At 38.2% G+C, this 13,840-nt stretch overlaps 1 protein-coding gene across 1 annotated transcript in view; it reads right to left on the minus strand.

The window, feature by feature from the left end:
* SYNE2 (spectrin repeat containing nuclear envelope protein 2) overlaps positions 1 to 13,840 on the minus strand; it is a 181,869-nt gene that overhangs the window by 97,078 nt on the left and 70,951 nt on the right. Inside the window, 9 exon segments of the mRNA XM_009644870.2 lie at positions 19 to 201; positions 2,175 to 2,297; positions 3,806 to 3,991; positions 5,414 to 5,551; positions 6,161 to 6,343; positions 6,683 to 6,823; positions 9,644 to 9,799; positions 12,587 to 12,743; positions 13,524 to 13,789. Of these exon segments, the coding sequence (XP_009643165.2) occupies positions 19 to 201; positions 2,175 to 2,297; positions 3,806 to 3,991; positions 5,414 to 5,551; positions 6,161 to 6,343; positions 6,683 to 6,823; positions 9,644 to 9,799; positions 12,587 to 12,743; positions 13,524 to 13,789 (1,533 nt within the window).

The raw sequence follows: 13,840 nt of genomic DNA on the forward strand, positions 1-13,840 counted from the left end.
AAAAAAAAAAAAAATTACCTCCAGTAGGTCATTTTGTTCCTTAGTAATTTTTTCTAGTTTCTTCAATTCTCTCAAGAGTTGTCTTGTTCTTTGGAAGACTGAGAAAGGTTGCATTTTCACCCCTGGTAGCTGAAGTGCTTCTTCGTAGGACTGTATATGAATGATGGTCTTCTGCATGGGACCAACGTGGTCAAGTATAACCTATTAGGATACAGGATGATGGATGTGATGCTGAGTTGGAAAAATCAGCACTGAAAATTTATACTACTGTCATGATGTGCAAAAGTGCTCTTTGGCAAGTTTCCCATTTAAGAAGGAAGAATATTTTAATCTTGGAACAAATACGTGAAAATCCATGGTGAAGTTGTCTAAAGCAAGAGGAAGATATAACTTACATTTACAATTCTGCTTTTTATGCATACACATACGTAAAGTTTGCACAGTGACAAAAAAAGGGTCACATTCAGACTAGTTACTATTTGCTAAGTGTGTCATTTCAAAGTAGCACATCTTTGGCAGTGAAGACAGTTAAAAAACTGGTGCAAACCCTTTGATGTCACTCTAGCAAATTGTTTTTTCTTTTTTATGCTGTAAACTAGCCATGAAATGTCCTGTGTTAAAGCTAGCCATTTTACAATGGTCCTATAAACAGTCTTATCAACGCAGCTGAGATGATGAACTGGGATGGAAGCCAGGAGCAAAACCTCTGAAGACTGCTTTCCTGTCAAAGACAGCATTTCATATCACATCACACCGAGTGGATGCACAGTTTACAAATCACCTTTATCAGTTTTGGATGAACAGAAATGTGCAATTTCATACCACAATACAATGTTTTATGGAAGACTCAGTGATCAACGTAGGAAAGACTGAATAGCAATACCAGCTCAACACTTCTTGGTTCTCCTAAAGAAATATGAAATCCTACTGAAACCTCATTTCTGTGGGAACTTCAGAAGAAAAAAAATATAAATACAAATCACCTCTGGACCTTTGAATTACTAATATTTTTGTTAAATTCTCTCTCAAGATTTCATCTAAAAGGCCCCAATTGGAATAGAGATGCTTGTTCTCTCATTCATAAGGAGACCGTACCAGTGATTTTTTGTCATTAGCATACCATCCAGGTTTCAATTTAAAATAAGGAAGTAGGTTTATTATTATTTTCCAGAAGAAATATTACTTTAGTTTTTCCATATAATGTAGCCATTACAAAATTGTTCTCTGGATAACAAAGCTTTGAGAGGTTTGATGACATTTTTATCCCTCCCCTCAGACTGAACCCATGCTTTTTGCATTTCAGTCAGCTAACAATGTGGACTGCATGTGGTATGAAAGAAAAGACATCATAATGCTTTGCTTTACTTCACTCAAGCAGAGAAAGGAAAACCATCTGGCCAAGGTATCTTTGCAGTGAAGTCCCTGCGTGATGAAACAGTTTTATGGTAATTCACTCCAGCCTATGTTTCAGGAAATATCTGCTAAATTTTGCCTCCATTTTAGGAAAAATAGGGCCTGATTTTCAGACTTTCAGATTACTTACTGTTTGATGCTAAGTAGAGCTGATGTGCAGCAAGTTATCTCTGAAAGTCAGGCTGTAAATGTTCCAAAAATGGAGACACTCAAATATGGCATGTATGTTCTGATAACGTGAGCTTAAGTTACATGCTTGAGTTCTCTATGGATGTGTTTTCAATAGTACTTTAGTTTCATATGTTTTCATTCAAACCACAACTGTGCTGAACAATCTCGCCTTAGGGTTTACGTTGTACAGTTGTCTTGTAGCATGCAAACTGGATTCCTTTCAAATTAGACTAAAGCAGAAGATACTCTCCGAAAGAGCCTCTAAGGACACCCAACTGCTAATGGATGTCCGTTCTACAGGATCAGCCCAAAGTAAGCCCCCAAGACACATACAACACAGGTATCAGATCCGCTGCACCAACTGTTTTGCCTTACCAATTATGCTCCTCCTGGATTGCACTACTTGCTGCTGTACAAACATGTGGCCTAAATAATGACTGAAATAATACTTTAAATCTTTGACCCAAGAGTTAGAATTTGTGTGATACTATTTGCAGTGACAAAACAGCTTTATGCTTGTGAAAGCATAATTGTGCTAACTTACGCATAAATATATAGGCAAAAAAGCCTATATAGGAGTTTTCACAGACCTGTCCATGTTTAAGTTGGTCTTTAGGAGAAAATTCTAACAGATCTTCTGATGATAGGATTGTCTTCATTTTGGCAATTTCCTTCTCAAACACTTTCACATGAGATTCAATGGCATCCAATTCCTAGATTTTGGGAACAAGACAATTTGTAGATAGTACAAATACCAAAGCCAGCTTGCATTTCTGCCTTTCACTTAAATTTAAAAAAGAAATACTGAAACCCAAGTGTAGTGTATGCAGGATATGTTAATGGATGCTACCTATCAAAAGGCTAGTTATTGTAAATTATGTATCATCATAAGTTCTGGAGGAATTAAGTATCTAAGGTCACCTGTTTTAAGGTCTGTTTTAAACCCTGAATACAGAATTGAAATATCCTTGAAAAGTCACATGATAAATTACCAGTAGCGACAAGACACTTTTCCAGTGGTGAGAGTTATCAGCATAGGAAACCGGTCTAATTACACTGTTGCAGCCTTTATATGAAGAGCGTTATATCGGATGGGAAAGGGACCCACATACAATACAGTTGCTTCTGAACTCTTATGGAGACAGAAGCACAGAATAAATTAGGTTGGAAGGGACCTCGGGAGGTCTCTGGTGCACACAAGAGCTGGTCGTTTGGGGCCTGATCCTGTTGAGATTTGTGTATTTCCTGGGATGAGGATTTTACCCCTGCTTTAGGCCCCTGATCTAGTGTTTGACTGATCTCACTGCAAAAAAAAAAATCCTTCCTAATATGTAGATGGAATTTCCTTTTTTATAATTTGGGTCTGTTACTGCTCTTCTTTTCTCTGCACACCCCAAGAAGAGTCTGGCTGTACCTTGTCTATAGTCTCCCATTATGTGGCAGTAGACAGCAGTAATACCCGCCCCCCACCCCCCACCCCCAAACAACCTCTTCTCCAGGCTGAACTGACCTAGGTTTCCCAGCCTTTCCTCCTACATCCTGTGTTACAGCCTCCCATCCACATTGGTGGCCTTCCTGGATTCACTCCAGGTGTCTATGTCTTTGTTAGACTGGGATACCTAAAACTGAGCACAGCACCCACATATGATCTCACAGGTGCCAAAAAGAAAGATCACTTCCATGGACATCCTGGCTACACTCTTGCTTAGGCAGCCCAAGGATGCTGTTGTCCTTCTTGTTGCAAGGCCATGCTGCTGTGTCATGATCAACTTGTCATCCACCAGGACCACCAGGCCTTTTGGCAAAGCTGCTTTCCAGCTGGTTGGCCCCCAGCCTGTATTGGTGTTTGGACATATTTGCTCCTGGATGTCAGACTTTTCATTTGCCTCTGTTGAACTTAATGAGGTTTCTGTCACCCATTTCTCCAGCCTGTGCAGGTGCCTCTGAGGAGCCCCACCCTCCAGCAAGATAAGCCTTTTTAATTTGCCAGTCAAGAAGCCCTGCATTTCTCCTCCTAAACAAGGAGTTTCATCAATAGTCCTGAACTGTACAGCTTAATTAGATACCAAACACCTTCTGATTTTTTCCGAACAATTCATTTCCTCACTTGGCACACCTACTAAAATCAGCACACTTTTCTCGTATGCAGGCAATATAAGCTGTATTTCACAACGTATGATGAAGCTCTGATAAAAGGCACTTATAGATCACCCAAACTTACATCAGCCACGTGCTGGATCTGTGGAAGAATCTCAGCTATTTCATGCTGTAAAGTTGCTACTTCATCATCTATTTCATTTAGCTGTTGCATTACACTGTCTGTTTCAAAGACTGGTGTTAGCTCCTCCAGCTCCAAGTAAACACTGTGTAGAAGATTTTGCTTTTGCTCCAAGTCTTCCAAAGCCATCTGGAGACAAAATAAGAGCTTAGTTTGATCCATCAATGGTGAACATCAAAGTTTCACAGAGGTTAGGACCAGAAGGAACCAGTTTTAATTTCCTGTATGTCATTGTCGATTGCCTCTATTCCCAAAAGCTTAGTTCAGACTAAAACTCTTCACTCCTAAGGGAATTGAACTACTGCATCCTGCAGGCAGAAAACCTAGAGACTGATGCAGTGATTTTAAGGGAATCAATGAGATAAAATAAGTCTACATGAGCATGACAAAATGCATGAAGAGGAAGATTTCAAACTCAGGGAGAGGTCCCACCCCAAAAAAAGAAAAGTATGAGATCCTGGAGAATATTCCTCTCCAGCTCCTGTGCCATGGCCAGGCTGACCCCAAGTACCTGAACAAGACATGTCAGCCAGACACCTGAAAAGGGTTTTCTGCACACCAGCCTGCAGACAGCAGATGTAACAGAATGCTCCAGAAAATATCTGGCCAGTTGTGCACAATGGGAAGATTCTTTCCATCTCCTGCAGCTAAATGGATGAGCTTTTGGATTAATTACAGCAAATGTCTTCATGAAGAACTGTGAGGGTTGCAAGAAATGCATGTGATCTGCTGAAGGAAAGGACTGAATGCGTGCCTCAACTCTAATGCAAGCCTTGGGTGCATTTCCAAATCCACCAGTTTTCCAGCCCAGAGCACATAAAATACTCCAAACCACAAACGCAGGAGACAATAAGCTGTTGTTACAGAAACATTCACAGATTTTGGAAATCACAATCTCCCCATCATGGCTACATGCTCTGTAACATATCAGTCCAGAACAGTCAGCGACTTCCAGTTTTAATACAAAAATCTATGATCAGAGCTCCAACTTTCTCTCATGGCCTAAGCCCAGGAGGGGGCATACAGAAAACTTGAAATTTGAATACGAAATTGCCAGAAATGACATTTGCTTGGCACTGATGTTCCCTGTAATATTACAAGCATTTGATTCTTGAGATTACCAATCAGAATTACCTTCAAGATACAGTGAGAACTGCCTTCCAAATCACAATTCACTTCAAAGTTTCCATCTAATACACAGACATCAAAATACCACTTTCTCCTTTTTGGATCACATACACACACTACAGAAAGAACCATACATATTCAGGCAGTAAAAACTGATTATAGCCACACAGAAGGGTAACAAGATGACAGTCACATATTTTTGGAAGATAGGTGTACTACAGTTCAGCACTTTCACAAGATAGATACATCCAACACTGAAACGTATCCATCTATATTTCATGACTGTTAACTCTAACTATTTTTCACTTAAAGAATTCATTGAAAATGGTAAATTGTTTATGTCAGTAAGACTTAAGAATGCAAAATTGTGTCTGTACAGAGCAACCAGTTCTAACAAGACCATATATCTGCATTAACACTTGCCTGAAGGTCATTAGTATGTCTGCGTAAGCTTTTTGCAGAGTCATTTTGAGCATCTGCTCTTAGCAAGCAGTTAGTGTTTTCTATCCAAACTTTCACATTCTTCAAGAGGTCGTCATATTCTTCCATCTTGTTGGCAGCCTAGGAAATGACAGGATTTTACAAAAAGGCACAAAGGCATTTCTATTCACTGTATAGGATAAACATAGCTATGGACAAGATTAAAAGAAAACAAGATGCATTTTCATCAAGGTCAGTTAAATCAGTATGGTGAAATAAAGATCATATTTTTTTCTGAAACAGTTTCATGATTTCAGGCTATCTCTCTCCCCTATTCAAAGGTAAATTTGGTGCTTATATGCTTACATTTCATTTCATTAGGAGAGTCAGAGAGAACCCTCTGTCCTGGTTTCAGCTAGTACTAAATCCAAAACACAGTGCTATGCTAGCTACTATGAAGAAAATCTACTCTATCCCAGCCGAAACCAGGACACCCTCTAATCACCCATCCAGGGGCCTGCATTCCCCATGCTAATCCCCATCAACCATGGTGCAGAGCCGGCCCTTTGGGGTAGCAGCTGGAGGTGATGTTTGTCCCTCCAGAAACTCTTAGGTACAGTAAGCCAATGCACCTACAGCAGGCTTTTGACTCTTTACTCACCTGACAGCCTTTGATGATATTTTATACAAAGCCTTTATTTTGTTTTTTACAAGATGTGATTTTTTAAAAACTTTTACATTTGCATCTACCTTGTTTAAAATGGCAGTCCTGCGCTCGGCAAGTTGCGAGACCTGTTGGTGCTGCTGAAGGGGGCTCACTAAGATATCCATCAACTCCTGTGCATGGCAGGAATCCTGCTCTACTATATCATGGACTTCTGCATCCAGTTCATTGAGTTTGTAATGCCAAAGGTCTAGCATATCCCAGATTTGCTGCATGTGGGGAGAGGGGAAATGAAACATAAGGTCAGGTGCAAAGATAACAGCAGAGCTATTTGTTCTGTACGTGGGGCATGTAGAATTGCAAAGATTTTGGAACTGATAGGACAGGAACAGAATGCTCTGCATCTACCTGTGTGATTCACAGCTGAAAAAAACCATGTATTTTCCTGGGAGAAAGAATTGGTAAATATTCACCATCTAAATGCTTGCTTGTACTTCTTTTGCAGACATAAAACGAATGGAGGGCTACTTTATGCTCCTGCTAAACCAGGCTCCGTAGAAACAACTAAAAATCTTTTAGCACACAGAAAATTTTTTTTGCAAGATTACCTTCTGAACTTCTTTGGCTTTTGCAATGTTTTCACTCTTCTGTTGTAACATCTTTTCAATGGCTTGAAGGCCATTGTTAATAGTTTCTGCTTTTCTTTTCAGCACATACTGAGGAGAGCCCTGCAGGATTTCAAAGCTAACCTGTCAGAGTAAAGAGAAAACGATTGAGGAGGTTACAAAGAACTGCTTGTTTCTGTGTACCACCTCACCAAAAATATTCAAATTCTTTTTATGTTTCTCTTGACGAGTCACTTAAAAACACAGGAATGGAATTACATTTGCAGGGAGAAGGGTTAAGGTGAGCAGGTTCAACATTTACACGTTGTTCAGTAATTTCCTGGTCAAGAAAAAATGACTGGTCAAGAAAGGCAATCCCTGAAGAACCAAACAGTAAGACACTGCAACTCCCTGGGTGCTTCGCTTTAGTTGCCCCTGTTCTAATCTGTAACAGAGGCTAATCATACTGCTTTGTGGAAAGGGTGACATTTAGATTTGTGCTGTAGGAAACCTAGAATGACACCTTTATGCCCCAGCTGACAGCTATTACTTCCATGTAACACATAAGGGAATATTGAAGTACATCAATGTATAGTGAACTTCTAAATATAAATTTAGAGATTTATCACTGAAATAAAAAGCTCTGAGCCCCATAAAGCACATGGAACTTAATTTTACTCTGCAGAACTCTACAGAAATGAAAAATCGGTATACTGGAGGGCCTGATTTTCTATGTAAAGAGAAAAACTCTCAACGTAAGCTGAAGTTGAGTAATTGCCTGAGCACAGAACTGAGCGACAAAGTGCCAGGTTACTATGGACTAGATGAGGTGGAGGGAGTGAGAAAGTCCTTGCTCTTAGCCCCAAGTGACATTTTTCCTTACTAAACCCTGCTAGCTGTTAGGGTCAACCAAGCACCAGGGAACTGTTAAATCATGGTAAACCCTTGTGTGCTGCAGCCCTAGGATTTATGGGGCATACGCACATTGAACAGCTTTATGCTGCATTGATGTAAAAGATTTCTAGTTTAGTACTTATTCTGGCTTGAAGCTCTTTATATTGACATATTTTATCCTTTTTATGGGAAGACAAATTAAGATTATTATCTAGTTAATAAATTATTTATCTATTTTTATTTCTTAGTTTTATTAGCATTATTTATTATTAATAGATTCCAACATGTAGTGCCAGGCAAATATAAATACTACCCATAGTAAGGTAGTGTATTGATAAAATTGCATTCATCAAAATAAATATATAGCAAAAAGAACTAAAGTGCTCCTCTCAAATACTCATGCTTACACAAAAAAGCTGTGAAGCTAAACTAAGTCCGTACTTAGTGCCTAAGGCTCCTCAGAAAAAGCAGCTCAGAACTGTTACTCCTATCCTGGAGTATACCAAACATGTAAAATTATTGATGTTTGTAGTGCTAGTTTCCAAAATAGAAGATAAATATGTATGAGTGATGTGACACAGTGGGAAATGAGAAAGCAGACCAAGCGCTGACTTCCTATCTTTCCTCAGAAGCAATGCTGCATCTGTCAGTGCTCTGATCATCGGTAGGGCAGGATTTTAATTTCAAGACTTCTTACTGGGACAAATTTATTATATTTTTCACATAAAATGCTTGGCATCAAAAGTGCAATTTATTTTCATTTCTAGATTAGCAGACTCAGAAGAAAGCAGAATGTCATTAAAATATGACAAGTTAATTCAATGCAACACATGCTGCTATCTTATAGTATGTAACTAAACTGATCTCCAGTTACACTAGAATTTATTTTATTTCCTAAATGCATTTTAAAAAAATCCAATATAGTTTATATTGTTTTCCACTACCTAAATGTGAAAAGTAAATATTATCTAGTTTCCAGGACCAATTCTTTGACTCCAACATGTAATGTGTGCTTTGGGATAATCTTTTATCTCCATAAATGAAACAGTAACCAACAAAAAAAAAACCCTAAAGCATAAATACTATTTTACTTCCCTTCTCCTACTCTCTCTTATCCAGTTGTTGGTTCTAAAAAGACCGATTCCATTTTGAAACAGAAACTACAAAGTTCACCAAATTAAAACTAACAAGCTGCAACAAATATGTCTCTAAATATTTAATGCAACATAAAATGAATGAGTAATCTGACAGACACTAACAAGTTACTGGATTTCAAAATTGTTTTATTAAACTTTAAAGCTTTATCAAATTAACTGAGATTTAACCTTTAAAATTAGTATTAAATATTATTATTTCTGAAATAAGAGAACTGAAAGATCTTTTTCTTTTAAAAAGTAACACAAAGGAATAAATAGCAATGATAAAAATTATAGCAGGCTATAATTTGATCTCAAACTTACAGTATTACTCCATTTTCCTTTAATTTTGCCTTCAGTTAACTGTTTCTAACCCCTGTAGTTAGAAAACATTACAAAAAGCTGACGCAATGTTATTTAGTTACTTAAATTCCCTGTCTGCTTTTAAAGGAATGCAACCATGTCCCAAGGGGTGGTATAAAGCACCGTGCCATGATACCCTACCATGTGTGCAAGTGAGATTAAAAAAAATCTGGTTTCAAAGTCCTCTTTTAACTCAGTTTTGAAAATATCTTCTCAGTTAAGCTATACAAACTTTGCGGTCAACTTTGACTACTAGTTGAGCTTAAGAATCAGACTGGATGGAAGACAGGATCCCTATTATACCCAAGACTTCATTGCTAGTGGTTCTGCCTGTCCACTTTTAACAGAAAAGAAAAATATTATATTCATACTGCTTACTGTAAGGTTATTCTAAAAGGAGACAGTTATCATGAGGAATCTTTCTTTATGCATATATTTTCCCTGAGAGGAAAATGCAAATGAAAATAATCAATGTTTCAAGCTAAAATTTATATTACAACATTCATCAAATATTGCTGTACTTATTTATACATTACAAAAAGTTAAATATGAAAATTACATCAACAGTTACCTTGTCTTCTAGGTCTTGCAATACTTTCTTGCAGTCCTCCAACTGTGTTTCGATCTCTGCAGGAACTATTGTATACATTTCAGAATACTTGATCCGAAGTTTCTCCATGATATCCTTTAGAGTTTGACTTTCTTTACCAATCACACTCTGAACCTCCTACAAAATAAAGAACAACTTCAGCAGTTTTACCCAGTTTTTACTGAGTGCATGTGTACGTGTGTATACGTGCATATGTATATATATACACACATAGATACTGTGTTTTATATTTCCTACCATGATTATGGTTTGGAAAAGTTGTTTTTGTGATATCGAGACTAATTTGACTACCTCTGCAAGCAGATTACCTTTGAGAAACACTCACTCATTTAATCAAATGATGCTTTTCAATCTGTAAGAATTAATTAAACTTGATACTACTCCATGTCAGGTAACTAACGCACTGACATTTATTGACAGGTATAGCAACGTAATCATTTGAAGTGCTCCTATGATTAAACGTTAACCTTTGTGCTCCCTCTTTTGCCAGAAGTGCATTTTCTCTTTGAAAGACGTGGAATAGCCAACGTTCATTCCTTCATTATTATAAACAACACAAAGGCCACAAAAAGCAACAGGTTTCAAGCTGAAGAGTCTGCTTTCAGGCAATTACACAGAGCAGCACAGCAGGCTCCTTTCGAAACAGTAGTTTCCAGTTCTGCATGAAGAATGTAGGTTTTATGAGATAAAAGAAACTTGAACAACTGTCTACAGCCTGTGGCCTAGAAATAAAATCCGATCTAAGTCCTCTTGCAGAAAGAATGAAGAAACTCATTTGTTTTGAAGGTTTTCTAGAATTTCAAATTGGAAAGTTCTGTTTGTTTTTGCTTTACGGTTCCTTTTCCCAACGCTCAGCTGTTTGAGAAACTCAAATGTTACTTCAAGGTATTGGGGAAAATGATTTAAAGCTCCTACCAGGCAACGAAAGACATTAAAATTAACATCCTTTTCTTTTTCAGTCACGGGTAATGGTAATCCATTAACTCCTAGTCTTCACTTGGGAATCTTTTCCCTCACACAAATACAATGCACAGAAGAAATACGTAAGAGTCTGAGATTGATTTATTGTCCGTAATCCCACAACAACTGAGTCTGATATTAAAAACTCAAACCCACGAAACAGCTGTGTGCCTCATTCTACCAATTAAGATCATGCCAACATTTACGGGAGTTTATAGACTCCCTGACTTGAATTTGAAAGAATCAGTTACAACATTCGTCTCCAAAACAAAGCATGTTTCTGCAAACTGGTTTCTGTATATAAATGCATGTTCACATTTCACAGATTATTTAACTGGAAAGCAGAAGCCTGTCAAAACCATCCCAGTTTTTTCCTAGGGGACTAGATGATACCACTTCCCATTTGCATATTCATCTATATTGGTGAGTAAAAACTTTGCCACCCAGCTAATATAGCTTTGTCATCTGGAAGTGAAATAGGTATTTCCATTCAATGAATGCAATGGAGCGCCAAATAATGCTATAGCTCTTATAGAAACTAGGTTTTCTTTGGAAGTAGGGATGAAACTGCCCTGCAGATTTTGGCTTACTGGCGTTTGCATTAGGTAAAGTTAAGGAATTTTTCAATCCTTTCAGCTGAATCTTCTCAAAAGGAACAGGCCTGCTGCAACATACTGCTACAAAGAAATCATTTGACGGGATTGCTGCTAACATTGGCTTGTGCTGACTGCTCTCAGGAACAGGAACAAGGTCTAAACTCCCTTTTGGGTGAGTTAGGTGCTCAGAGTAGTGCAGTTTGAATGTGAGGAAAAAGAGCAGGCATCAAGCACCTGCAGTGGTAACATTTCCTCCTGGAAAGAACTCCAAAGAACTGAGCAAAACAGCAGACCACACTCTAAATTCTCATTCTAACTCATTTTAAATAGAAAACCAGCCCTTTCAGACAAATGCACAAGGTTTCACCACAGTAATTGCTGGCTCATGGGTTTTCAGAACTTCCTAAAGATGCAGTTAACGTTTCTCTCAAAAGCTAACCCCTAGGAAAATGCTCATATCTGCCAGCACAGTCTTTGGCTTCTGTACTTTTCCTAGCCCTTTGCCAGCTTCAAGCACCCACCTTCTAAAGAAAATACATGGTGGGCACCCCAACTAGTTTTTATACAAGACTCGTCAAAGAGAGCCCAAATCTGTAATAGACCTTAGTAGGCTAGAATAAACAAATTATAATGTTCTATAGTTAAAAGATAACTTGATTCAATATGATTAAAACAAAATTTTTCATCAGAAATTAAGATGAAAATTAAGAATTAAGATAATTAAGAATTAAGATAAAAAATAAGCTGGTAATATAAACACAGTAACACTGAAACAAATATAATTAATAATAAATAATCAATAACAAATAAAAAACATTCAGGAAGTGTTAGGAATAATAGCATTTCATAAAATCAAGAATTCAAAGGATAACAAAAATATACTGCAATGATAGAAATTGATTGACTGGGTTGCTGCAGAGTGCTGGTTGCTGCTGGTGGCGACTGTGGTCTTGATCACAATTTGATTTCTAAAAAGCACTTACCAGGTTAACCCCCTGATGTGAGACATCAAATCCACAGCATCTGAAGCTGCCCTGGCTAGGTGCGCAGAAGGGGAAGGGGCACAGCATGTAAGCAGTCTTTCCTCAAAGGCATTCAACTGGCTGTGAATCCCTCTGCAATCTGGAAAGACTTCTATGGCTGCTAAGTGGACCATATACAGGGAGAGGAACGCACACCAAGGACATGGCAGGGCCGGTCATATTCTGCTGAGCCCACTGCATTCTCTTTAAGTCAATGTGCATATGCCTATGCTTTGCCACTAATTTTATTTGGAGCAAGTTCATGCCCCAGCATAAAAAAGAACATTTTCCAAACGTCCCTACGTGGTAACAGAGCCAATACCAACCTCCAGTTGTCCCGCCTTTCCACTAGCATCTTGTACTAACACAGATGCAGCATTTTGTAATGTGTTTGTCACAGCACTTATTTCTTCACTGATCTTGTTCCTCTCTTGAATCTCAGCTTGTACAGAATCCTTATGATCTTGAATCTTTTCATACAACCTGTGAAAGATTTCCAGTAAGAATACAGTAAGTGTTAGACTCTACACTAAGTAGGAGTAATCAAAGAGCATGCTTAACGCAGATATTTAAAAAATATATATCCAGAACTACATTTGACTATATTTTAATACTATTTTCTGTAACTAAACCTCTGAGTTTCTGTCCTTTGTTTCTTCAAAAACTAGTCTTCAGATATTGCTAAACAAAGTATTTGGTCTACCAAATCAGATAGCATGCATATTTAAACAGCAAACAGAGCTCAGGCTCTCAGAGTCTGAAAACACTGGCAGAGCAGAAAACATTCACAAAGATTTCCATATCAAAAAGCAGGCATGGAGAAGGGCGAGTACAGTCACAGATTTGAAAAAATATTCAAGGCAATTTTTAAACAGCAGCACTCACTTAGTAAGGCAAAAGTTGCATTGTCGCAAAAAGCACAAGGTCTGTTTTTCATAAGAGTGGAAGACCCACACATGTCACTAAAGTTCACAAGAGCTTCCAGAATCGACCATTATCCCTTCTGATTCCGTCTATATTTGAACACAAATTTCAGCCCACACCTGATATGGCCAGGCTCAGGTCTTCTCCCTAACTACTTTCTCCCAATGCCCATGCTAGAGATGGCAGATGGGTTGGACAGAGCATTGGTCTGACCCAGTAGGACATTCACTGCCTTTTTAAGTGCATTACAGCTTTCATATATTCTTTAATACCCAATAAAACACTGTGCTTGTAAATAGTCCTGTGTCATATCTTCAACAGAAATTTCACACCACTTACTTCTTACAGCGATCCTGCATTGCCTTTATCTCACATAAGGCAGGAAGGGCAGCTTCTGCCTCAGTATTTTCAGATGTATTCAGGATGTTTCTTATTCGGTGAAGAAGTAAGAGTAAGAGGAGCTGTTGCTGGTTGATGTTTTCCTCAAATGAGTTCACAAAATCTAGTAATTCTACCAGTTCCTCTCTGGTGGCCTTTTCTTTCTCTTTAAGACTTTCTGGCTGTTCTTCCTGGAGCTTATCGAGAATTATTGTTTCTCGTTCCAGCTAAGTAAACAGCATGTCAAAGCATGAGATGAAGTGCTTTTTTATTCCATC

This window comes from Egretta garzetta, unplaced genomic scaffold (assembly GCF_000687185.1).
Source record: "Egretta garzetta isolate BGI_Z169 unplaced genomic scaffold, ASM68718v1 scaffold508, whole genome shotgun sequence".
Lineage (NCBI taxonomy): Eukaryota > Metazoa > Chordata > Aves > Pelecaniformes > Ardeidae > Egretta > Egretta garzetta.